The sequence below is a fragment of the Cloeon dipterum genome, chromosome 2 (assembly GCF_949628265.1).
Source record: "Cloeon dipterum chromosome 2, ieCloDipt1.1, whole genome shotgun sequence".
NCBI lineage: Eukaryota > Metazoa > Arthropoda > Insecta > Ephemeroptera > Baetidae > Cloeon > Cloeon dipterum.
In genome coordinates this window covers 35,907,954-35,933,264 of record NC_088787.1, presented here as the reverse complement: position 1 = coordinate 35,933,264, position 25,311 = coordinate 35,907,954, and the positions used below count along the sequence as shown (strand labels likewise).

Here is a 25,311-nt window from a genome sequence, read left to right as displayed (position 1 = left end):
AAAACAAGAAATAAATTTTAAAACTGCGTATGTTTTTAGGTTTTCAGCGCCACTTGTCAATTATCACTGAATTTCGAATTTAGTAATAAGTTGGCCACAGTTAAAATCTCAAGCACTCCGGAAGATCGCGAAAAATTTCAAGAAAAGACTGAAGATATGGATATTATCTTGCGTCAAAGGTATTTCATCATTCAGGCTGCAATCGTTAGATTCGCGAAAAGGAACTCGCCACTAAGCCACGACGATCTTCTCTCGGGGGTAAAATATTTGTTTAAAAATGTTTTATTATTTTAAAATCTGGTTCAAAGGTGCGGAAAATGCTGTAGAATAGATTTGAGCTGGATATTCAGGTATTTGAAAAGATTACCTCCGAGCTAATTGATAAGGCGGATTACTTGATGAAGGACCATGATAAGAAATTGTACAGATACACACCCTAACTTCTTCACTTCACGCCACCAGGTCACCCTCGCAAAAAGAATAACGTTTAAGATTTTAGCAATAAACCCTTAGTAATATTCCATAACGGCAAAAATTATGTTTCTTATTTACAAAAATTATATCAACATGGGTGTTTGAGGTACTTCAAGGATACTGCGTGTCCAAATAAAATTTTTCTTGAGATAAACACATGAATTTATCAGAAATATTAATTGGAGGTGATGTTTTCGTTGATATAATTTAGGAATTATTTGATTAAAAATACCATAATTGAAAAACTTGTATTTTAACTTGTTTTGATCTTGCAAAATCATTACTTCATTTACTGTTCGAAGGCGAGCGCTGCTCACTCACAAACCACTTCGCCCTGTCCTGAAATTTTTAGAAACCTCCCTGAAACGAACTGCCTTGTGGAGAGACTGGTATGTTTAAGGTCCAGATACTAATGGCTCCGCCCACCATGGATTTTCAGAGATCACGATGGGCGTGTTCTCTCGTTTCTCAAATGAAACATGGTGGTAAGGTCGTCTCTTGTCTAAAACAAGACTTAATTGCAAGTCCAGCTTGATTGAGTCACTTCTTGGTAAACAAACAGACGCTACGCAACCGGTGAGTGATACAAGTGCGTCTCCAGATGTCCCGAACACTCATTTTAATTGTAATCACGATCAGCTCCATCCGCAAAAAGAGTCAGGTAAAACTAAATTTGCATCTGGTAAGTTTTCCTTTTTATTTTTTCGTATGGTGCCGGGGGTAGTGACCGGCCACTTAAGCATCAGAACAACTTTGAAACGAAAATTCTTAGAGAAAGAGCTGCTTATCTTATAATATTATGGATGATAACTGTTCACAACACCTTCATGAGTGATATTCACGTAGAGTTTGTCAACAAATTCGCATTATAACGCCAGCTGAGCGAACAAAAGACGATCGGACGAGAATCATGCTTTACCGGCCATGCGCACCAGTGACCGAACAGGCGTGCACCAGTGACCGGCCAAAGCTCATTTCCTTGATTAAAGTGCGGTTTTCATTGCTTTTGGATGCATTTATCCCACATGATCTGTCGAAATCACTTATTTTAGACATAAATTATCATATTTTGTTGGAAAAATTTTAGAATATTTTTAGTTTTTTTGAGATTTTCCAATAAAAACACGACATATTTCGGGTTCTTTGCACCTCTAAATCTCGGGTTCTAACCATCGGAATTGCGGAAACTACCCACCGTTAGACTCGTCTCGACATCCTCTGAGTAGCTGAAGGGTTTACGGGGTGAAAAAAACCATCCTTCATTACTTAAATTTTGATAACAAAGCGACCACCGTTCCTGGCGCCGCTCAGTGTTGCATCGTTCAAGGCTGTATGGCAACTTAGGGGTGGAGATAAAACACCCCAAAACCCTTTAATTACCCAGAGGAGGTCGAGACAAATCCAACGGTGGGTAGTTGTTGCAATTTTGATGCTGAGAACCCGAGATTTGGATGCGCAAAGATGACCCAAAAACACGAAAAAATATGATTCGTTTAAATTTCGTTATTTTTGCAACTCCCAAACTTTGGTTCTAACCATCAGAATTGCATAAACTAACCACCGTTAGACTCGTCTTGACCACCACTAACCAGCTAAAGTACTTTGGGGGTGCCAACTTCATCCCCCTTCAACCCCATAGCTACAATTTTGATAGTAAAAAATTTAGTAAATGCTTCCTCTGCTGGGATTAAAAATATTTAAAATGTCCAAAACTTCTACTAAATTACCACCTCGCCCTATATTTCAAAACTAAATAAAATATTTTTTAATTCTATGCAAATTAAAACAAAAATCCAGAGTTTTAAATGATTCAATTATTTCGAGGGGGTGAAGTATAGTGACCAAGGGGTGGAGGGTAAGCACCCCTTAACCCTTCAGCTGGTCAGGGGAGGTCGAGACGATTCCAACGGTGGGTAGTTTATGCAATTCCGATGATGGGGAGGCGTTTTATTCAACTTGTACGGTAACTACAGCAAGGTGCTTTCCAACGGGTCCTATTACCGTACATTGAATTTTAGGCTCTTTTATTTAGTTTAAATCATAATTCATGCATAAATTTGACATGAATGGATTCCTCATGAACCATTCTTCCCGTCCATAGTTTATAATACATAATACCATCCGAATTCTTGACGACAGCTCCTAATTCAAAATGAGGCACTGGATAGCTCTTTTGTTAACATTCGCTTTACATGGCATGTCTCAACTTTATTCGCCGCGTGTTTCTGGTTCACGACCAATTTGAGCTTTAATTCGTAGTGTACCATTCTAATAGAAGGTGGCACTGTGTATGCAACATTTTTTTTGTTTTTCTATCGACTCTAGGGGGCGTAGTCCTCATTTTGTCCGGTCACTAGCGCTGGCCGGTAATACCAGCAGGCACCATAATTAGTGTGATATTTCAGGCAAATATTTCTCACTAAACTCGCATGGCAAGCCAGCAAGCTGCAGAATTTTCGGCATTTTTCTCCAAATGTCTAAATTGCACTGACAGTCCAGGGAGCCCTAAATACGCATCTGTTTCTAAACAAGAAAATCTACTGGATCAAAAGATTGATTTCAATTTCTAATTAAGACACTAAATAATATAATTTTAATTTCGATAGGCTGTACATACATTTAATTTCCTAAAAAAAAATATTTAATCCAATTGAAATGTTCTGGAAGTTTGATAAAAGTGTGTAGAGTAGAACGAGTGCGACGTCTGGAAGTCTCTAGCAGTCTAGCACACAAATCATTTAATATTAAATAGCTCGATTTTCAGGATCCCAAATGGGCAAATTTTCTGAGTGCGGTCAACCGATTAGCAAGTAGTCGTTGATTTGCAAAATCGTACGTTCTAACAGATTGGCGCTGACGATCTTGTCGGAGGGAACCAACGAGTAAGTTGAAAATATTTCAGATTAAAACCGAGTATCGCAATCAAGATTTCCCTTAATATTTTTATGTAAACGGCCTAGATCGTCAGCAAAATATATAATTCCAGCTTTTTGCGCCCGCATCGAGAAGAGCATTATGATTACATATAATAGATAGCATCGTGTGTTGTACATAATTTCTTCAAATCACCACATTAGCCTTTGCGAATGATAGATCCGAAATGAATTACAATGCGGAATTCAATGATATAATATTATTTGGATTCTCGTCACTCACCTCATGGATATGAACAGGAGAGCAGGAGTGCAGACAGACGTAACTCGCAACTTCAGCCGAAAATAAACAAGAGTTAGTGAATTTTAATGCAGTAATTAAAATAATATGCATACCTGGCACAGCGAAATGGGCGTCAACAAAAGTTCTGGTGGTCCTGGTCCTGTCTGCAAGGTGAAAAAGATGCTTTTTCTAAAGCCGTCAAGAAAGCGCGTGTCGCGGAAAACAAACAGTGGAGGCAAAACAGGCTGTAGATATTTGGTGATTCCCGAAGTGGCCGTGTGCACATCTCTGCGTATTCAAGATGGCCGCCTTAGTGGCGCCAAATAATGCGGTCTCGCTTATTGTCAGACCAAACACATAGAATTACGTGTGCCATACACGTGCTAAAATGAGTGAGCAACAAAATCGTTATTGAGAGGATGAGAGGGCATAGGGCAGTATGAACAAGAAAATAATGCAACATTGAGCGAAAAAAGCGCAAATATAATGGCCAAGAAAAACCCTAGAAACGAATTGAGATCGCGAGAGGTTGTCACCTACACTTCCCAATTATTAGACTACTTTATTCAGAGGTAAAATATTTTCTTTTCAATTTAAATAATAAATAATTCAATAAATTTTAGCATATAAAAATTTACTCAGGTTATTAAAACAGTTGATTTTATTAAATTTTAATATATATTTCTTGTATCCAGAATATCTATAAAATAATTTAAAATTAGAATTATAATTTTTCACTTTTATCTTCTTTACTTTACATTGGTTCGCCGGCGGCAAAAGAATATTTTCAAAGGCAGTTTGAGAGAAAATATTGTAATATCAGAGTACATAGGCGATGTGCGCTGCTTCGCCCGCGTTTTTATAGGACGTCTCAGGTCTCAGCCGCGCGATTTACGGCGGCGGCTGACGGCTGGCGCGGCTGACAATATTTTAAACGTGAAGAAGATGTGCTGATGGGATGGTATATAGACGTTATTTTCTCCTGAATTAAACTTTTAACCTTTTCACTGGTGGCTGATCCAAATTTGTCAGCTGGCATGGCGCAAATTTTAAATATACAAAACAGTGACAAAAAGAAAAGCAAAATAATAACTCATAAAAACATTTCGCATAAATGTGTTGAATGAAATCAGTTTATCGAAAACTCGTGAAATAAAAACCCTATATTGATGTCAAAAGAAAAAGGGTGCAGTGACTGCCACCTGGTGGCGTTAACCTTTACCCTGAGTTCACCTGTGCGCTCATGCGCACTGCATGCAGGTTTAATGATAAACTGATTATTCCCAATCGATCAGCCGCAGGCGTTAAGCAGCTAAGTGTTAACGCTCTCTCGCAAGGCAGTGAAATTTCCGAAATTACGTGCATCTCGTACGCTTAGTAAGATTAAATACTTATTATATCTAAAATTTATATCACACGCAGTGAGTTAAAAATTCGAAATATCAATGAATCGTTCCATAATTATTATTCTAGTACGATGAGAGATGAGACCTTGCATGTAAGAATTCCTAGTGTGAATTAATTTGTACTCATCTTGTTTAACAGACCAACCCGTTTTGCCGTGGTAAGAATTATTTAATTAATCTGAATATTTACTGTGATATTTAATTTATTTATTATAATTTTTACGTGTTAATTTATGATTCTATTACTTTATAAAATTCTATAATTGTATTACACATGTCTGACATTGTTGACTGAATTCTTTTATGTAATTCCGGTTGAATTCACGAGACGAACGATAAATCTGGTATTTCAAACCATGTGAGGGGATGAATTTGAAACCTGTCCCCTAAAGGAGAATACACGGCACAACTAATATAAGTTATCTAACAAGTTGCACGACGAGGTGGTGGTTTCAAATACGTTTCATGTTTATTGTTTATGGATGTTCTGTCACCTGCACCTCCAAATTCTTTGATCATTTTGTTGATAACGTTTTGCTGCAGTTCCTCCTCCATTCCTACCGAGCGTTTTCGTGGTATTGGAAGCTAATTGTGCAAATAATATTCATTTAAATTTTTTCGTATCATAATAAAAAAAAATGATACAACACACGCCTTGGAAAAAAACTATTAAATAATTTTCTTTTTGGATTTTAAATTTATGATTTATTTTCTGCTTTCTTTCTATTCATTTTTTTTAGTTTTGGTGACGTTTGATCGAGTCATGAATCGATTCTTCTTTGTCATCGTGTTGCTCCACCTTTCATCGGCCACCGCCACCAACCTCAATCAAGTCTTTGAGTGGCCCAAAGGATTGGACTACGAGTGGCCGTTCGATTGGTTCAGGCTAGTGGAATGGAAACTGCTGAGAACATTCAAGCCAGAGGATATTTCTCCTCAATACATGGCTGTGCACGGACCAATGATCTTCCTCAGCCTTAATAAAACTGATGGAATTCAGGCGACTCTGGTGCATTTTTTGAGGCCGACGATCGACGATTCCTCAGCGTCCCCTAAGCTCCGTCCATTCCCTTCGTGGACGATTCAGCGAGTAAGTATATATTGTAATTTTAATTTTTTCCAGGGTGATAAGATATGGTTTAATGAAATTTCAATTAAGATTTTTATCTAAAAAGGCAACAACAGTTTGATTATTTTCAGGGAATAATAGAAGGCTGCGATAAAATCTATGCTGCAAAGGGGCTGCAAGTGGACTCCGTTGGAAGGCTGTGGGTGCTCGACGACGGTAGCAAGAATTGCGAAGCCAAACTATGGATCATCGACCTGAACAACATTAGCTATCCCAAATTCATTCACCTGTTTTCCTTTCACGGCTTGTTGCACGACTTGGTGCTCGACGAAACACCAAACGGAACCTTGGCCTACATCTCGCGGTGGCGTGAACAACACATAGTCGTCTTTAGTTTGGAGAAAAATGAATCTTGGATGGTAGAAACGCCAGGAATAGTGGCCTATTCCATTGCCCTGTCCCCTAAGGAGGAACCGAGAAAGCTCTACCTTGGTAAAAGGGACTCCAATGAACTGTATTCAATATCCGTTGCCGCGCTTCGCTCCGGAAATCGAACTGCAAATCCGGAACTAATCGGAAACTGGACTGCAGCTAATTCGTATCGAATGCTGATGGACAAGAGCGGGACCATGTATGCCGCCTTTTTGGGAATTAATTACATACTCTCTTGGAAATCTTCCGAGCCACTTGAGGAGCAGCAACGTTTTCTTGAGGTAGATACGTCACCAATTTATTTAGAGATTGATTTTTCCTATTGGTCAGCTTTTTCAACTATAGAGTTGTATATGCATTTAGCACTGTCCGTTACACTTTTTAGTTTGAAAAGCTGAATACGAAGTGGCCGTTTACTTTCGCCTTGGACTCGTCGGAAACCTTCTGGATGACAGAGCTTAATAAAACAGCGACCAAGCCAAGTTGCAAGCTACTAACGGCCGGTAAGGTACTTTTCTCCGACAAAATAGCTATTTCCAGAAATTATTCTTTCAACCGTAAAGATTTGTAAAATATTTATTTATTTTGATACCTTGCCCATGTATTATTAAACATGGATGTTTCACAGGAAACTGGCACACTGATGATTTACATTCTCTCTACGTATTCGCCTTCCTCTTGGTCTCGGCCTTGGTCTTGATTTGCTGCTGCATCATCTTCGGGATCAACATCTGTAGAAAGATTTATGTAAAATTCCAACGGCGCTGTGAAATGTCCACTGTCCAGAATCATGTCTCACCGGAAATCGAAACAGCGCGTGTCTATTTGTTGCCCCCAACCCTTGACCATACGGCTTTTTGATCCTCTATAAACTCTGCACTTTTGTGTTGACTAATCTGTAAAATTTAAACTTTTAATTTGACCTGTATAATTTTATTTTAGTATGTATATACAAATTTTTTCAATTATTTTATGCCTGAGACAATAAGGGGCATACAACTATTTAAAGAAATTAACTAGTTAGAAACCCTGAAATCCATTATTAATTAGGTTATTTTTATGTCTATCAATGTATGGCCGCTGATACAATTGTTTTTCCTTTGTATTTGCGCGAATAAATAAATAAATATCTAACGACTAATTACCTTTAAATAAACAGGCCGGTGTTTTATTGAAATCTCTTCTGCACAATGTTATGTTCCTGTATAAAGATTCAAACAATGAGCGCGCTTAGGAGGCGCCTGGAGAGAGCAGGCGTCAGAAGGTGAATAAAGTAGTAGGGACTTAGCCACCAAGCAATACAGAGGTGTTTTAATGTCTCTTCCGTACAAGTATCAGATTTCCAATTACAAGTGCAACTGCTATTAATATCCAAGAAACTACAAAATACAAGCTAGGTAACTGCTTAACAAGTGGCGACGAGGATTTTCAAGTGAACAAATGCGTGTGAAATTTCTAGATGAGCGTGCTAACCCGAAGCAAAGCTAAAGACAATCCAGGAGCGTCGGAAGCAACAGACGAAAGTGAAGGTGACGATCTGACGGTGATCCAACAGTATTCATCTCAGACTCAGGTACAAGCTACAACAATGGCCCATTCGTTTAAACCGAAAATACAACCCTACGACCCACAGGGACCATTATCCTTCGAAGAACATTGTGATCGTTGGATAATTTATTTCGAAGACGCAAATATTGCTGATGACGTTAAAAAGCGGAACCAATTTCTAAACTACCAGGATGACAAGATGTACGGGGTGATAAGCACCCTTTGCCTGCCGAAGAAGGTAAGGGATGTGACCTTAAAGGAGATCTGGGAAAAAATGGCTTCGTTTTTCCAGCAAGTCGAGCCATCCAGCCTGGTTTACCAGGACAAGATGAATAGCCGCGTGCAGAAACAAGACGAGACAGCAGCGGAATTCATCGCAGATCTACACAAAATCGCCAGCAAGTGCAAGTATGCAAACGTCAACGAGCAAATTCGCTCGCGAATAATCTCAGGAATGCGGAGCGAAAAGTTGAAGGAGACATTACTGGCCGAGAAAGAAGAGAGACTGACCCTGGAATTCGTGACGCAGAAGTTACTTGCGCACGAACGTGCAGAAGCAGCAACAAAAGCACTCAAGCCGCAGCAAGTTGAAGCGGATCAAGCAGCAGCCGCACTACATAAATTCCACATGACTCCAAAACAGAAGCTATTCCAAGGTAATAAGCGGCTACCTGAATTACAAAGATCGACGAACCAACCAGTACAGAGAAGCAGCGTAAATAGCAGCGACATCAAATGTTTCTGCTGTGGAAAAATCGGGCACAAATTCCATCAATGCCAGTCAAAGGCAGCTGCATATTGCTCGTTTTGCCAGACAAAAGGTTCCCATTTCACAGGAGCCTGCAAAAAGAAACAGATGCAAGCCAACTATGTAGAGGTAGTGGAGACGGCTGAGGAAGACTTGGAAGATGCAACTCAACAAGAAGAGGCAGTAGTTAATTATCTGCTTAAACTACAGTACAATGCGAATGGCGAACAAAAACCACTACATTTAGAGATTCCAATGAATGGAAAGAAGCTGCGTATGGAGGTAGATACTGGTGCAACATTCTCACTGATAGGGTACAGCACATACCTACGTTACAAGTTGCCAAATGATCTATTACGACCATCTACAATTAAAATGAGACCCTGGGGCCAGGACATTGACGTGCAAGCAGCAGGTGTCGTGGACCTGGAGGTCTGGGTCAAAGGTGAATGTAGTCCAAAGCAGTTGGAGCTGCTGGTCATGAAACAGAACGGACCGTCGTTGATTGGCCGCAACTGGTTCCCAGCATTGGGCATTTCCATGAATTTGCCAAAATTACGAAGCATCAACAATGAAGACAGTTCAAGACAAAAAGAAGAAATAGTGTCAAGTGCCAGTGCAGTGCCTTCAGTGTACAACATACAACAAATACCTCAAGACTTCCAAGAATTTGAAGAAGTTTTTTCACCAGGCCTTGGCAAGTTCAAAGGCGAACCGATCCACGTGACTCTGAGAGCTGATGCAGTCCCAAAGGAGCATGCAGCACGAGCAGTACCGTATGCTTTACTTGAAAAAGCGGATAGAGCACTGAATACCCTTGAGAAAAATGGGGTTATTGAGAAAGTTTTGTCGTCAAACTGGGCACATCCAGTAGTGCTAGTCGACAAAGGTGATGAAGTGCGGATCTGTGCAGACCTGAGTTTGTCGTTAAACCCGCAAGCACAAAGAGCTAACTTCCCCCTACCAAAAGCTGATGACTTACGTACCAAAGTGAAGCCAGGCTACCACATCTCCCGATTCGACTTGAAGGATGCATATCTGCAGTTCGAGCTGGATGAAGAGTCGTCCATGCTAATGGTTATCAACACCCACCGTGGACGCTTCAGGTTTCGTCGGCTACCTCCAGGTTTGTGCACGGCTCCGGCCATTTTTCAAAAGAAAATACAGGAGTTATTCCAAGAGCTTGAAGGAGTATTTTTTGTTTATTTTGATGATTTATTCCTTTACGCACCAACAAAAAAGGAATTAGTGAAAATCACAAAACAAGTACTAGAAATATTGCGCCAAAACGGATTAAAACTCAAGTTGAGTAAATGCCATTTTGATGTTGCAGAAGTGGAGTTTCTGGGATTCCTCTTCACAAAGACGGGAATTCAACCGACGTCTGACAAGGTTAAGGCGTTGGTTCAGATGCCATACCCAGAAACCAAGGAGGAGCTGCAAGCCTATCTCGGGTACATAAATTACTATAGCAAGTTTTTCCCTCGCAAGGCTGAAATATTCCATCCCCTTTATAGGCTGCTGAAAAAGGGCGTGAGATACGACTTTGACGAAGCGTGTCGTGCAGCGGTGGATTATGCGAAGACTGTCATGAGCCAGAGGCCGTGTTTAACGTTCTATGATGAGAAGTTGCCAGTAGTTGTCGCTTGCGACGGAAGCAGAAAGGGAATTGGCGCAGTATTAAGTCACGTAGTGGACCAGAAGGAAGAGGTACCTGTTATGTTTATATCACGTACCTTAAAAAATGCTGAACAAAACTACTCTCAGTTGGAAATTGAGGCGTTATCCATAATCTGGGCAGTGAAGAAATTCCGGCAATTCCTCTGGGGAAGACCATTTACCATCATAACGGATCACCAGCCATTGCTCGGGATATTTGGTCGAGCGAAAGGGATAAATGAAGATCTCCCAACTAAATTAAAACGGTATTGTTTATTCCTGAGAGATTTCGACTATGAAATAGTCTACAAGCCTGGGAAGGTCCATAACAACGCAGATGTTCTTTCCAGGTTACCCTTGCCAAATGAAGAAGGTGAAGACGAGGAGCTGGAAGTTGCACAGTACAAAATAGCGTTCCTCGAGTGTTTCCAAAAAGACAAGATTTTGACATTGGAGCAGTTGAAAGCTGAGACGGAAAAAGATTCTCAGCTAGCACAAGTGAAGTCTTGCCTCTTACAAGGTAGGCATCCTCACCATCTTCCCATGGGACTAGAAGAATATGTAAAGAGGTGGAAACAGCTGAATGTGTGTGACAATGTAGTTTGTTTCTCAGGAAGAGCGGTCGTACCAACGAGTTTGAGGGACGCAGCGTTACAAGCCCTTCACCTGGTACATTTTGGAATCGCCAAGATGAAGTCGTTAGCACGTAGCTATTTCTGGTGGCCAGGAATTGAGTCCAATATTGAAGCATTGGCAGCACAATGCGAGCCATGCTTGCTGGTGAACAGATCCCCAAACAAGTCTTTAGTGATACCTTGGTCAATACCGCATCGTCCATGGAGCCGGATCCACATCGACTATTTTGAGTTGAAAAGAGGTTAGACCTACATCATTGTTGCTGATGGCCTGTCAGGATACATGGATGTGGAGAAAACGAAGGGACTGTCTGCCGAAGAGGCAAGTCGATTTTGTCGAAGATTGTTTCGTACGCATGGCCTCTGTGATGTCATTGTAGCTGACAATGGACCAGCATTTAGATCTGAGCAGTTCCAGGAGTTTTGTAGAACAAATGGGATTGAAGTCATATTTTCACCCCCCTACAGTCCCTCAACAAATGGAGTTGCAGAGCGCGCGGTGCAGACAGTGAAGAACTTCCTAAAGAAGACGATAAGCCAGCACTGGGATGCAAAACTGGATAGCTTCCTTCTAGGCCATAACGCCACTCCCAATGTCAGGACCGGAGTAGCACCAGCGGAGTACAACCTTGGTCACCGGCCACAGACAATACTGGATAAGATGCACCCATCGGCTGGGTTAGTGAAGAGGAAGATAGACAGGGATCGAAAAGCGGCGGCGGCAATTAGAAAGTCAAGATTCTCTATGGATGATCAGCGTGTAGTCTTCCGCAATTTTGCACCCGGAGGACCAAAATGGGAGACTGGCAAGTTAAAAAAAATCTTGGGCCCCAGGAGGGTTCTCCTAGAATCTGAACAGCAGGTGATGGTGGAGAGGCACATGGATCAGGTCAAGCCAGTGGGACCAGGGCCTCAGGTAGGGCGCCCCAAGAGAAGATACAAGATCAAGTGCAGGTAACTACAGCCAGGCCAGTTAGAGTGAGGAAACCACCGGATAGGCTTACGCTGTAAGGCAAGAGTGGTGAAGAGCAAAAATCAGGAAGAGATCTGTGAGTTGCATAAGTTAATTTACGTTTATTATACAGCAGCATGAAGAGCTGTAATAATTATTGAATTGTGTTAGGAAAATGTAAACTATGTCAGATAATCAAAATTGTTATTGTAAATGTTGTGCTTATCTTGGGGCGATGATAATTGTTATGTTCCTGTATAAAGATTCAAACAATGAGCGCGCTTAGGAGGCGCCTGGAGAGAGCAGGCGTCAGAAGGTGAATAAAGTAGTAGGGACTTAGCCACCAAGCAATACAGAGGTGTTTTAATGTCTCTTCCGTACAAGTATCAGATTTCCAATTACAAGTGCAACTGCTATTAATATTCAAGAAACTACAAATTACAAGCTAGGTAACTGCTTAACACACAATGTATCACAAAGCTGTTTAAATAAATATTATGGATAATTACAGATTATTTTCACTGTTTTATATCGATTTCTGCACCTGTCTCCCGGATTCCAGCTTCCAGTGGCTGATCATGCAGAACGGAAAATTGAGAACAAATCAAATCAATGTTGCTGGCTCAGGTTGTCGTTCTTTCTGGGATTAATTGTTCAGAAAATTGAAACGCTCAAAAAGCAGACGTATGCAACCTCCGCTGCACTGTAACTAAATAATCTCAATTTGACAAGGATAAAGCATGTCAAATTGACATTTACCGCTTGACATGCTTAAAGCTTGTCAGCGACATTGTGCTTTAGACTAGCTTAAGACTTGTCAACGACAGTCCTTGACTAGTTTAAGGCTTGTCAAAGCATCATGTCGCTGACATGCCTTAAGCATGTCAAGCGGTAAATGTCAATTTGACATGCTTTATCCTTGTCAAAAATGGTCGCTGACCAGCCTTAGGCTTGTCAAAGACGGTCGCTGACATGCCTTAAGCATGTCAAGCGGTAAATGTCAATTTGACATGCTTTATCCTTGTCAAAGATGGTCGCTGACCAGCCTTAGGCTTGTCAATTTGACACGCTTTATCCTTGTCACTGCTACGCTGGCCGCCGTACGCTGGCCGCCGCACGCTGGCCGCCGCTCGCTGGCAGCCGTGGTATACGCTGACCTGCCGCCCCACCGCACGCTGGCCGCTGCGACCTACGCTTCCATAGCGCCCGCATTAACCCTATTTAAAATGGGTAAATTAGACTCTAGGAAAAAGCTTGTCAAATTGACAAGCTTTATCCTAGTCACTGCTTGCTAGCCGCCCCGCCGCCGCTGCGCGCTGGTCGCTCGCCGCCGCACGCTGGCCGCTGGCCGCCTCACGCTGGCCTCCGCGACATACATACTGGCCTGCCAACCCGTCGCCGCTGCACGCTGGCCGCTGCCAATGCGGCCGCCTTCCCTGTACTTAAATTGTCAATTTGACAAGGAACAAACTTGTCAATTTGACAAGGAACAAACTTGTCAAATTGAGAAGCGTCATTTGCCGGCCTGCTGCCCCACCGCTCCCGGTACTGGCCGCCGCACGCTGGCCGCCACTGCTGCGGCCACCCCAATGCTCGCAGCCCCCGACCCAGTGCTGGCCGCCAACACTGGCCCACCGCCCCCGCTAGTGGCCGACACCGCTGCGGCCGCCCCGCCACCCATCGCCCATGGTGCATGCTGGCCGCCACATTACAATATTACATTTATTTGCATTATCGAATTACAAAATAAATCATATTTATGAAACATTGACGTCCTACCTCTTATATCTTAATCAAGCATCGCGCGGCTTTCACAACGAGCACCGCACATTCTCGCGCAGCCAAATTCTTCATGGTTTTCCGCTGTCGACCGTTGGGCTTCTCTTTCATCTGAGATTTGAAGTTCACGCGAGGTTGCCGTTTTCCTCACTTTGTCCCTTCCAATGTTACGCCTACTCTATCGATACTACCCGCACAGAAAAATATGTTCCAAAGTTAACCCTGGGCTATACCATCTTCACCAAAGATTAACCGCCAGGAATGACTTTTTTATGTCCTAAAGTTAACTAATGTCACGCTTTTTCTTGTTCAAGGTTAACCTTTTTGGTTAATCAGAAAAAATATTCCTGGAATAACCCAGGAATATCCTTGGAGAAGAATTATTTTCTGCCTCTTGGATTAACCCTGGGTTATTCTTGGAACAATATTTTGGTTAACCTTTCGATTATTCTTTGAACAACTATAAGCGTGACATAAGTTATCCCTGGATTATTTTTTAAAGTTAACCCTAGATTGTTCATAGAGAATAACCCTGGAATATTATTTATTATTTTATTTTTATTTTTTGCTTTTATTTAGGATTGTTGATTTAAATAGCAAAAACTTTATTCTTTATTACTTAAAATATAGCATAATTTATTTTTATCCAAACAATTACATACATATTACGAAAAATTATGGAAAAATTACAGTTTCCGCCGGGCTACACAACTCGCCAGTTCCTGCAAGACTCCCATAATACTTTTATGTTGGATTCTCATAAGAACTGGCGAGATGTGACAATGAAGTCCGGCAGAAACTGAAATTTTTCCATGTACAAAATTTTCTAACACGCCGGTATCGTTTATCTTGAGGCCTAACTCAAAACTGAGGATCGCGGCAGCCGTTGGCAAATAAGCGTCCGACGCGTCCTTGTCCAGCCGATCCAGGCAATCCGTCCGAACCGCCGGCTGTCCGATTGTCCTTCACTATCACTTTTGGCGTCTAGCGATGTCCGATGTCCGTTAAAACACTTTGAACTTAAACTTAGAACGGCCGTTGACGACTCGCTTGACTCTTTCGTTAGACTAGAAGTAGAGAAGAGAGCGAAGCAGGAATTGTGGAAGTGGAAGTCGCCTGCTTGTTCTTGCCTGTCTGTCCTGCTGCTCGTCGCCCCCTCCCCCTCTCCATAACACAGGCAGGCAGAAGGCATTCCATGCAAGCGCGTGCATGCTTGTGCAGCCGCCGCTACCGCGCGCAGACTAAAATTGTTCTTTTAACCCTTTTTGTCCTTCGTCATGACCAGATCTGTATTTAAAAATCTGCCCGTTTGTCGTTAAATTTAATCAGGACAATTTATGTGGCTTTAGTGATAATAATTAAGTTTATTAAAATGAATTTATAGCAAAATTTCAATTTTTGACTCTGGGGCTTCATGAATTTTAGTTGAATAATAAAAAATTGTTTGGTTGTAATATTTTAATTAAGTAAAACATCAAAAAATTATAAATAAATATTTACGAGAATTCTTTTGCGCGTACAAGTTTGAATAATTTATAGAAACGTGGAATGCGTGTATTTAATTTTAAATAATTAAGAACCGCTCGAAAAATATGGGGAAGTAGTTAATTATTCTAGTGGGCATCTTGAATAAATATTCCTGGAATATTCATAAGGTTAATTTTTTGGGTTAACCCTTGAATGATCCAAAAGAATATTTCTGGAACATTTAATAAGATTAATTTTTTGGGTTAACCCTGGAATGATCCAAAAGAATATTCCTGGAATATTTATTCATGGTTATTTAATTTTCACTGCCAGGAATATTCTAGGGATATTCCTGATGATTAATTTTAAGGGTGAACTTTAAACATTCTGTGGCTAACCTGGAATAATCGTGGAATAATCTTGGATTATTTTTTTGGATTAATCTTTTCGGATAAAAATCGAATAGCCCATGATTAATCCGGATATTTTTGGAATATAATTTTCTGTGCGGGTAGCGCCAGTGATGCTTTTGCCTCCTATTCATCCTATGCTTTTCTAAATTGGATTGCTAGCCCGCTAACCCTATAGTGCCACAAGTTGAGTCATGTGTAGTTACAGAGTTGATTTCCTTTCCCCAATTTCTTCATTAGTTCTGAGCAATCCAATCAATTAAATTAATCATTTTTAATTAAAGAAAAGCTTTAGAAGCAGGATAGAACATGTCATTTTGACAAGTTTAAACCGCGTCATATCATTGACAAGTTTTATGCATGTCATTTTGAGCAGGAAATTTTGACATGGATAAAACGTGTCGTTGAAACAAGTCTTATCCATGTCATCGCGTTTTGACAAGTTTTAAACTTGTCATTTTGAGTAGGATAATTTGACATGGATAAAACCTCTCGTTGCAACACGTTTCAAACATGTCATCATGTTTTTGACAAGTTTTAACCTTGTCAATTTGACCAGGAAATTTTGACATGGTTAAAACCTCTCATCGTAACACTGTTTAAACATGTCAACGACCGTTGACAAGTTTTATGCATGTCATTTTGAGTAGGATAATTTGACATGGATAAAACCTCTCATCGCAACACGTTTTAAACCTGTCATCACGTTTTTGACACGTTTTAACCATGTCAATTTGATCAGGAAACTTTGACATGGTTAAAACCTCTCATCGCAACACGTTTAAAACATGTCACAGAACTTTGACTAGTTTTATCCTTGTCATGACAAGGGTAAAACTTGTCATCAGGTCATTGACTAGTTTAATCCTTGTCGTGACAAGGATAAACCTTGTCAAATGTCGTTGACATGCTTTATCCATGTCAAATTGAGATTATTTAGTTACAGTGTGCACTTATGTCTGACCGGTTGTATGAATTCCTGTTCAAAATGACTCTGACTCTGCAAAACGAGATGCAAAATCGGTCCTTTGGTTAATTAATATGTGCCTGCTGATCATCATTCTCAAACAGATAATCATCGGCGGAAGCTGCCAAAAATCGAGAACGAGAAGCTGGAAACGCGTTTTGGGCGGCGGCCGGAGCTCGCCGGCGGGAGGGCTTCGACGCGAGGAATTCACTTCAAATAAAATTATCACCGTAAAATATCGTGATTTTGCTAAATTAAACGTGCAACTCTTTCTGGTTGAATAAAATATGCCTGAAAATCTGGAAAGTGTGCGATCTGCTTGGCGAGAATGTGCCGCCAATTTCATTGTGAAAAATGAATGAAATCTTGTATTACATACTGAGGGTGTACAGCAGACAAAGATGAATAATTATAAATATATAACCGTTCACTGATCGTTTTCTTCTGGGGCCAAATTTTCCATATCACAGTTATTGAAATAATGTAAGAAGTAAATTGGTTCAACACAGAATTTGCACTCACAGTTCTCACTCGCGCAGGAGTGATAGTATATATGAGGTTTTAATCTTTCTTCAAAACAAGTTCAGTTCTTATTATTTCCAGTAAAAAAACACGTTTTGGACAATGCACAATGAGTTTGTAAGAAACTTGATAGTACAAATATTTTTTACTATGTTTCGCATTTAAAAAATGTAAAGAAACAAGTTGTGTTTTGTTAATCAAAATTAATAATGTTTGTTCCGCAATTGTGACTAAAAAGAAAAACATTAAAATGTTTATGCTGCTTCACTGACTGACAAAAAATTATTATTATAAAATCTCTTGTACATATAACTTGTGTTTAAATAAATTGATTCACTTATAAAAACATTATAAGCATAATAATATTGAAAGAAATCAATTTATCGAAAAAACGTGAAACAAAACAACTTCATGTCAAAAATAAAAGGTGATACGCCACAGTCAGTATACTCAAACAAGTTGCACGACGTGCTGGTGCATGGTTTCAAATTTTAGTTTAAGTTTGCGGATCTTTTGTCACCTGCGTATTCAAATCCTTTACAACTTTTTAATTGTGATCTTTGATCTACATTGCTGAAGTTGTGTCTCCTCTCCGTTTTTACCCAGCGATCGAGCAGGTTCGTTTTTAGCCACTTTTTATTTATATGGTTGAATTCATCTAGGAAAGAATTATTCATGTTTCTCTTTGGAATTTGAATTTATACGATTTATTTTCTGTTTTCTCTCTATAGCTTTTACTTTTTATTACTTTGATGACGTTCAACCAAGTCATGAATCGATTCTTCTTTGTCATCGTGTTGCTTCACCTTTCATCGGCATCCGCCACCAACATCACTCAAGTCTCCGAGTGGCCCAATGGATTGGACTACGTGTGGCCGTTACGGTGGCTCAGGACGGTGGGCTTCAAACTTGGAAAATTAATACCAGAGAATCTTTCTCCTCAATATATGGCTGTTCACGGAGAAAGGATCTTCCTCAGCCTTAATAAAACTGATGGAATTCCGGTGAGTCTGGTGTATTTTTCGAGGCCGAGCGGCGAATCCTCAGCGTCCCCGGAGCTCGCGATCATTCCATTCCCTTCGAGCGTTCATGTAAGTTATTTTAAGTAATATGAAATCAAATGAACCCAGCAAAAATAGTCGCTTATTTATGTCACTGTTCATGTTTTTCTCCATTTTCATGAAAACAAGATGGAATTTTCAGTTCCGTTTATCAAAATATTTTGAAATTCCTTGTATTTATGTGGTCAGAATTTCCATAAAATATTGTAATTTTCTTCCATGGTGATGAGAATTAAATAACGACAGTGAATATATACTTGCAAAGTAATTTCCGTTTTTTACACTTCAAATTTGAGTTAAGATTCATTATAAATAAGTAACAGTAGAGTGCTTAAATAGTAAGAAGAGAGCGGCTGACGCTGACCAATGCGCATGTGGTCTGCGCATTACCACTTCCCTATCTCTTCCCATGATAAAATGAGCTCACGCGATTGGCGCTACTGCTAAATTCATGAAGCCACCCGCGGAGCTCTTGGTGTCAATCGTACGGGTACGAATTGTTTTATAACATAACTCGGAACCGAGTCTGAAAACAAAAGCGCTTTCGAGAATTCCGCCGTGGAAATCTGCCCATATTGCTGCTCGCTCTGACAGCGACGATCACACGCCAGCGCCAGCGGCTGTCGGCGAAGCACGCACCACCATGGCAACCAGACAACAAGTGACGTCATCGAGCGATCTCATTAGTTGAATCTCAAGCACAAGTTCCTTTCCCAAGCAGCTGTGCCTTAGAGCTGACCAATGAGATCGCTCGGTGACGTCACTTGCTGTCTGGTTGCCATGGTGATGCGTGCTTCATCGACAGCCGCTGGCGCTGGAGTGCGATCGTCGCTGTCAGAGCTTGCAGCGATATAGGAACTATAGGCAGATTTCCGCGGCGGAATTCTCGAAAGCGCTTTTGTTTTCAGACTCGGTTCCGAGTTATGTCAAAAAAATAAAACAACTCGTGCCCGTTCGATTGACACCAAGAACTCCGCGGCGGTTTCATAAGTTTAGTTGTGGCGCCAACCGCATGCGCTCATTTTAACATGGGAAGCGGCAGTGCGCAGGACAACTGCGTATTGGTGAGAGTCCGCTGGCTCTGCTCACTATCCCTATAAGCACTCTAGAGGCAACAGTATTCCTATTATCCTATTTGCAGGGAACAGGACGCTGCAATAAAATCCAGGCTGCAAAGGGGCTGCAAGTGGACTCCGTTGGAAGGCTGTGGGTGCTGGACAACGGTAGCTCCAGTTGCGGAGCCAAACTATGGATCTTGGATCCGCACCACAGTAACCATCCCACCAAACTTATTCACTATTTTTCTTTTCACGGCTCTTTGCACGACTTTGTGCTTGACGAAACACCAAACGGAACCTTGGCCTACATCTCGTGGTGGCGTGAACAACACATAGTTGTATTTAGTTTAGAGAAAAATGAATCTTGGAAGGTTGAAACGCCAGGAATAATGGCCTATTCTATTGCCCTGTCCTCTGATTGTGAGGTGGAACCGAGACAGCTCTACCTTGGCGAATGGAATTCCACTGAACTGTATTTCATTTCCGTTGCCGAACTTCGCAACGAAACTCGAACTGCAAATCCGAAACTAATCGGAAAGTGGACTGCAACTAATCCGTATAGAATGCTGATGGACAACAACGGAACCATGTATGCTGCCTTTTCGGGGATGAATTTCTTAATCTCGTGGAATTCTTCCCAGCCATTTGAGGAGCAGCAGCGTATTCATGAGGTAAGACACCGAAATTTAAATAGGAATTTATTGTGATTCGTCTATTGCTCATCTTTTTAAATTGAAGAGTTGGTTACAACAGTCTTACACTTTTTAGGTTGGAGAACTGAACACGAATTGGCCCTTTACTTTCGCCTTGGACTCATCGGGAACCTTTTGGATGACTGAGCTTAATAAAACAGCGATTAAGCCAAGTTTCAGGCTACTAATGGCTGCAGGTAATTTTCTCCGACGAAATAGCTATTTCCAGAAATTCTTTCAACCGTAAAGATATTAAAAATATTTATTTTTTCTTCATTTCCTGATGTCTCCAATTTTACAACTAACTGCATTTTATGTATTAAAGGCGGAAGTTGTACTGAAAAAGGGCACACAGAAGAGTCTACTCTTTTATTATTATTCGTCATAGTCGTCACCTTCTTATCATCCTTATTCTGCTTGATCTGCCTCTGCATATTCCTGGCAAAACAGCATTGTGAGCATGATTCCAACGAGCAGCGCAACGCAGGTGCCGTGGAAAATAGCTCTGGCCTGAATCATTTATCAACTTATTACGCAATGGAAGTGCTGGGGCACACGGGATTCCATGGTTCCGGTGGTGGCGGTTGGTCAGACGGCGGTGGCGGTGGCGGTGGCGGTTGTTCAGACTGCGGTGGCGGTGGTGGTTGTTAAGGCTAATACTTGCCCCGCACCCTTGACCAAGGCTTTGATAACTACCCCATTTTTTCATATTCCTCAAACGCTCCGCTTTTGTGATGACTTAATATTTAAAATAAACATAAGTTTGACCTGTAATTTAATTTTAGATGTTCTGCGCATCAGCGGGAGCCAGATGTGCGATAAAATTGGTTCGCACTGCGCAGATCCAAGATGGCGTCTGAATGTGGGAAGCAAAAAGCTCTCTTTCGATAGCAGTACGAGTGTCAAGAGTTTGTTTTTACGATCCAAAAGACACAATTAGTTAAGAGTAATGCTAATTATACGTCACAATATTGACGAAAACTTGCTTCTTTTCGAGCATTTTCACGTGACCATTTTCTGCGCCATACTCCACCGGACGCCATAACTGCGTGTCGCATGAATCTGGCCCCCGCTGCTGCGCATTTAAAAAGCTGTCCATTTTTACTTGGTGAAACGGCTGAAATGTACTTATTCGCATGTCTTCTTTAGAGTTTTATTTATTCTAAAATTCTGCTTCAAATCCAGAACCAATTCCTGTAGTAGTACATATTTTAATTTCAATAAAAAATTTTATAATGTAATTTTGCTTTACAATTTGGTAGGGAGGTCGTTGCTCACTATATAAATGTCGGTTTTTTTCACGATATTGGCCACTGCCACTTGATGTGAATATAAATCTACCGATCGCCTTTTCCCCCTTCGCCAGAGAAGGTACAGCAGGCCAAGGAGGGGGATGCCGGCTACGAGCCACTGGGTGAGATGGTCGTAAAAGAAGTTGACCTGGCTCCAGGACTGCTCCTCAAGACCGTCGATCTCGTTCAGAGCACGCACGTTCAAATCGTGACTTAACCGCTGCTCTGTCAGATTTAGATGCTCCTCAAACAGACTGCTGTTCACTACTTCCAGCTTTTCCAGCTGGAATGGCCGCTTGGACGGAAGGTGCGCCGGAAACTCTGTTTCATTCAGGGCCAACTCCTGCAGACGGAAACCCTGATCTTCTGAAATGCTGAGGTGTCGATTGTTCTGAAAGGGAAATTAGAAAAAAATTCAGTACTGATTTTTAAAGACCGTCTTTGACGATGTTTCTGAGCACACCAATCGATTCTGCAGGGTCAAATTAAGGTAAAGTGGATATTTTTCCGGCCAAAAAGTCCAGTGCGACGTGCGAACCTTTTTCCCGCCAAAACGATATGAAGCTATAAACGAGAAGTGCGCATGCGTGAGAGCTAGCTGGATCTGCCAAAGAAGTCAGTCGTACATACAGTCTCTGCAAGTGCTCAAACCAGCTCTGACGCACGCGCAATTCTCGCAGATACGTTCATATTGTTTTGGCGGGGAAATAGGTTCGCACGTCACGCTGGACTTTTTGGTCGGAAAAATATCCATTATACCTAATTCGACCCTCAGGAATCGATTGGTGTGCTCAGAAATGTCGTCAAAGATGGTCTTTTATAAAAAAAACTTTTTAAGTTATGAATTTAGGGGAAAACCTTTTTAAGTTTGATTAATCGTCTTTACCTGGGCCCCTACGAGGAAAAATGAGTGGAGGATGACGGTGCAGCCCTTAGGGACGTGGAGGGTGCCTGTTCCGAGGACCGATGGCGGAATTGTTGCGGCTGCGGCGGGGTTGGCGGTGCAGTCGATGTTGAGCTGCGTTTCGTTTGCTACCGCGTAGATGAAGTAGGGGTCCAGCGAGGGCCGGAAAACGCGTGGCGAGAAGTGCTTCAACCTGACAACGTCGCACAGGTGCTCAAAGTCAAACAACTTGTTCGCCAGCAGCCGGTGCAGGCAGCTCGGCTCGCTCTGGTCGTGCACTACGTCGATTGGATAACACAACTGGAGAAAAAGTTTGATTTAGTAAATTAATTTATATGTATTCGAAAATGAAAATCGTTTGTGTCACGGAAATTTGGCTGATCGTTCGCCACACCCACTTTATGTATATCCCTTTGCATATCGCGTGCATGAGTCAGCTGATCTGAGTGAAGTTAGCTCCCATGTGTGGTAGAAATCTCCTAGAGCTAATTTCACTCCGGGCAGGTGCGGAGGGATACTAAGTGGGCGGGGCGAACGTTCGACCAAATTTCGCGATTTGAACGACTTTTATTTGAATGGAATAAATAACGTTTTTATTGGAAATTTAAAATTACTTATTCTGACTAATTTTAATTAAAAGACTGTCTTTGACGAAGATTCTGAGCACACCAATCGATTGTCGAGGGTCGAATTAGGTAAAGTGGATATTTTTCCGACCAAAAAGTGTAACGTTACGTGCGAACTTTTTTTCCCGCCAAAACAATATTAACGTATTTGCACGAACTGCGCACGCGTGAGAGCTGGTTTGAGCACTTGCAGATAGACCGTCTGTTCGAATGACTTCTTTGTCAGGTCCAGCCAGCTCTCACGCATGCGCACCTCTCGCATTTCGGTTCATATTGTTTTGGCGGGAAAAAAAGGTTCACACGTTGCGCTACACTTTTTGGTCGGAAAAATATCCACTTTGCCTAATTCGATCCTCAGGAATCGATTGGTATGCTCAGAAACTTTGTCAAAAGATGGCGTTTAACAAAAAATAAAAAAGGAATTTCTAAAAATCGGATAAGGTTAATTTTACTTTAATTTGCCCTGGAGAAGCGATGCAGGCGTCATATTGTGCATGCGAGAGGTAAAAGTATTTGGTCATACTGGCGTCGACGGCGATAAGCTCGGCCTCAGGTTTCACCTCGATGTAGAGGCCCTCTTTGACGGGCGCTGGCAGGGGCACTGGCCGGTAGACGGTGAAAAATCTGTCCTCGTCAAGACCGGGGAAGGCGACCATCAGCATCAACATTTCCGGCCGTTTGACCTCGATTTCGGTCACCTTGGCCTGGCTGTAGAGGGTGCTTAGGTCGACGTTGCCATCCGGTTGCACCTTGCGCAGGATTTCGGTGGCATTTTCCCGCGGCAGGAAGAATGGGTCAAGTTTTCCTGCCCTGGCGTACATGATGGCCCGCTTCAGGCTCGATACCTGCCACTCTACCTGATACAAAACAGCCTGAAAACAAAACAAGACGCTTTTGAGGTCAGGGTGGATACCTTTTTGATGGAGGATACTGACCTGGATTGCGTTGATACCGAGGAATGCCCTGGAAGTGTGGTCAAAATCGTGGTCGAGGTTGATAAGCTTATCAGCCACAAGCTTCGATTTTTCGTGGAATGCATCAACTGTTTGCTTGAGTGTGCCGAAAAATTGGATCCGGTCTAGGAGGGCTTCTTCGTCGGTCTCGGCCTGATTTTTCACCAGGTTGAGGAAGGAGATCTGATCGTTGATCTTATGTATGATCCTGTCGGCCCTGATGGAGATATCGTCAATTTGGACGCTAGTTTCCCGCAACTGTGTTTTCATCGCGAAGCCGAAAAAACTGAGAAACGAGCCCACAAAGCTATCCAGGCTCCTTTTTTTCCGCCTTGACCCTGATAAGTCATCAAACGAGTTGATCACGTCGTCCACCGTGTCCGCCAGCATCTGCAAGCGCTTCCCGAGTGCCTCCTGCTGTCCGATCAGCCAAGCTCTCAGGCCCAGGGTCTGGTTCAAGGTCGAATCCCACTCGGCGAAGAAACCGTCCACCAGCTCCTCCATCACGTGAACGCTGGCTTGGAAGTGCGTCAGGTTGACCGGGACCTTCACCCGCCACACCGCCGCCGACACCAGCACCTTACCCTGCTCCTCGAAGAACATTACCTTCTCCGAGCCCTGAGCTGACCCTGACAGGTACAACAGACACCACAGAACGCACACTGTTCTTGCTACAGTCATGATTGAACTGAAAAACTGTAAACAATAATTAATTAAGAATCAGGTTAACTTAAAAGACCATCTTTGATGAAGTTTCTGACCAACGAACATTTTCCAGCCAAAACAAAATTAACCCGCAGGTGAGAAGTGCGCATGCGTCAGAGCTTTCTGGATTTGACAAAGAAGTCATTCGTACATGCGGTCTCTCTGCAAGTGCTCAAACCAGCACTGACGCATGCGCAGTTCTCGCAAATAGGTTCATATTGTTTTGGCGGGAAAAATGTTGTATGGAAAAATTATCCACTTTACCTAATTCGACCCTGAGGAATCGATTGGTGTGCTCAGAAACTTTGTCAAAGACGGTCCTTAATGATTACATTTTTCTAACAAATTTCGTCAACAAATTTTTTCTTAAAAAAATACAGGGTGAAAACTAATAACAGATTGTTGACGCTTTCATTTTATTTTGAAGTCTTTATAGGCATTCCAGCAAATTAACCTCTCTTTGTACGTATTTTATAATGATATATGCTCAAAATGATTGATTTTTTAATTTAAAAATTCGTCAATGATAATGTTTTGGGGCACCAGATGCAGAAGATCCCTTTTTTTCTCAAGAGACAGCTTCTGCCCGTGCGAAATTTCAAATCCCAATAAGCTTCACTCAATTTTGAAGCAAGGAGAAAATAAAATGCTGGAATAATCTAATAAGTGAAAAATTCTAAATTATACTATTTCAAATAATTAAATATTCCAGAGGATTGATATTGGCATTTTATAAAATTAACAGTTTCAAAGTGCAAATTTCTTTTACTTGCAAAAGTAGATCTAATTGTTTTTA

General features: G+C 41.6%; 2 protein-coding genes and 1 long non-coding RNA gene across 3 annotated transcripts in view; 1 reads left to right on the top strand and 2 right to left on the bottom strand.

Annotated features, from left to right (window-relative positions):
- The window catches only part of LOC135935978 (uncharacterized), a 192,761-nt gene that overhangs the window by 34,371 nt on the left and 133,079 nt on the right, over positions 1–25,311 (bottom strand). The gene's annotated exons all lie outside the window — the stretch shown is intronic.
- LOC135937705 (uncharacterized) lies at positions 7,839–8,875 on the top strand. Its single transcript, XR_010574536.1, has 3 exons — positions 7,839–8,110; positions 8,171–8,323; positions 8,378–8,875. It is a non-coding gene; the product is annotated as an uncharacterized LOC135937705 (long non-coding RNA).
- LOC135935793 (uncharacterized) lies at positions 21,284–24,501 on the bottom strand. The gene is made up of 4 exons (XM_065478351.1): positions 23,793–24,501; positions 23,310–23,729; positions 22,214–22,531; positions 21,284–21,718 (listed from the first exon to the last, which is right to left on the bottom strand). Exons 1-4 carry the CDS (start codon positions 24,489–24,491, stop codon positions 21,284–21,286), a joined length of 1,872 nt encoding a protein of 623 aa, XP_065334423.1. The 5' UTR covers positions 24,492–24,501.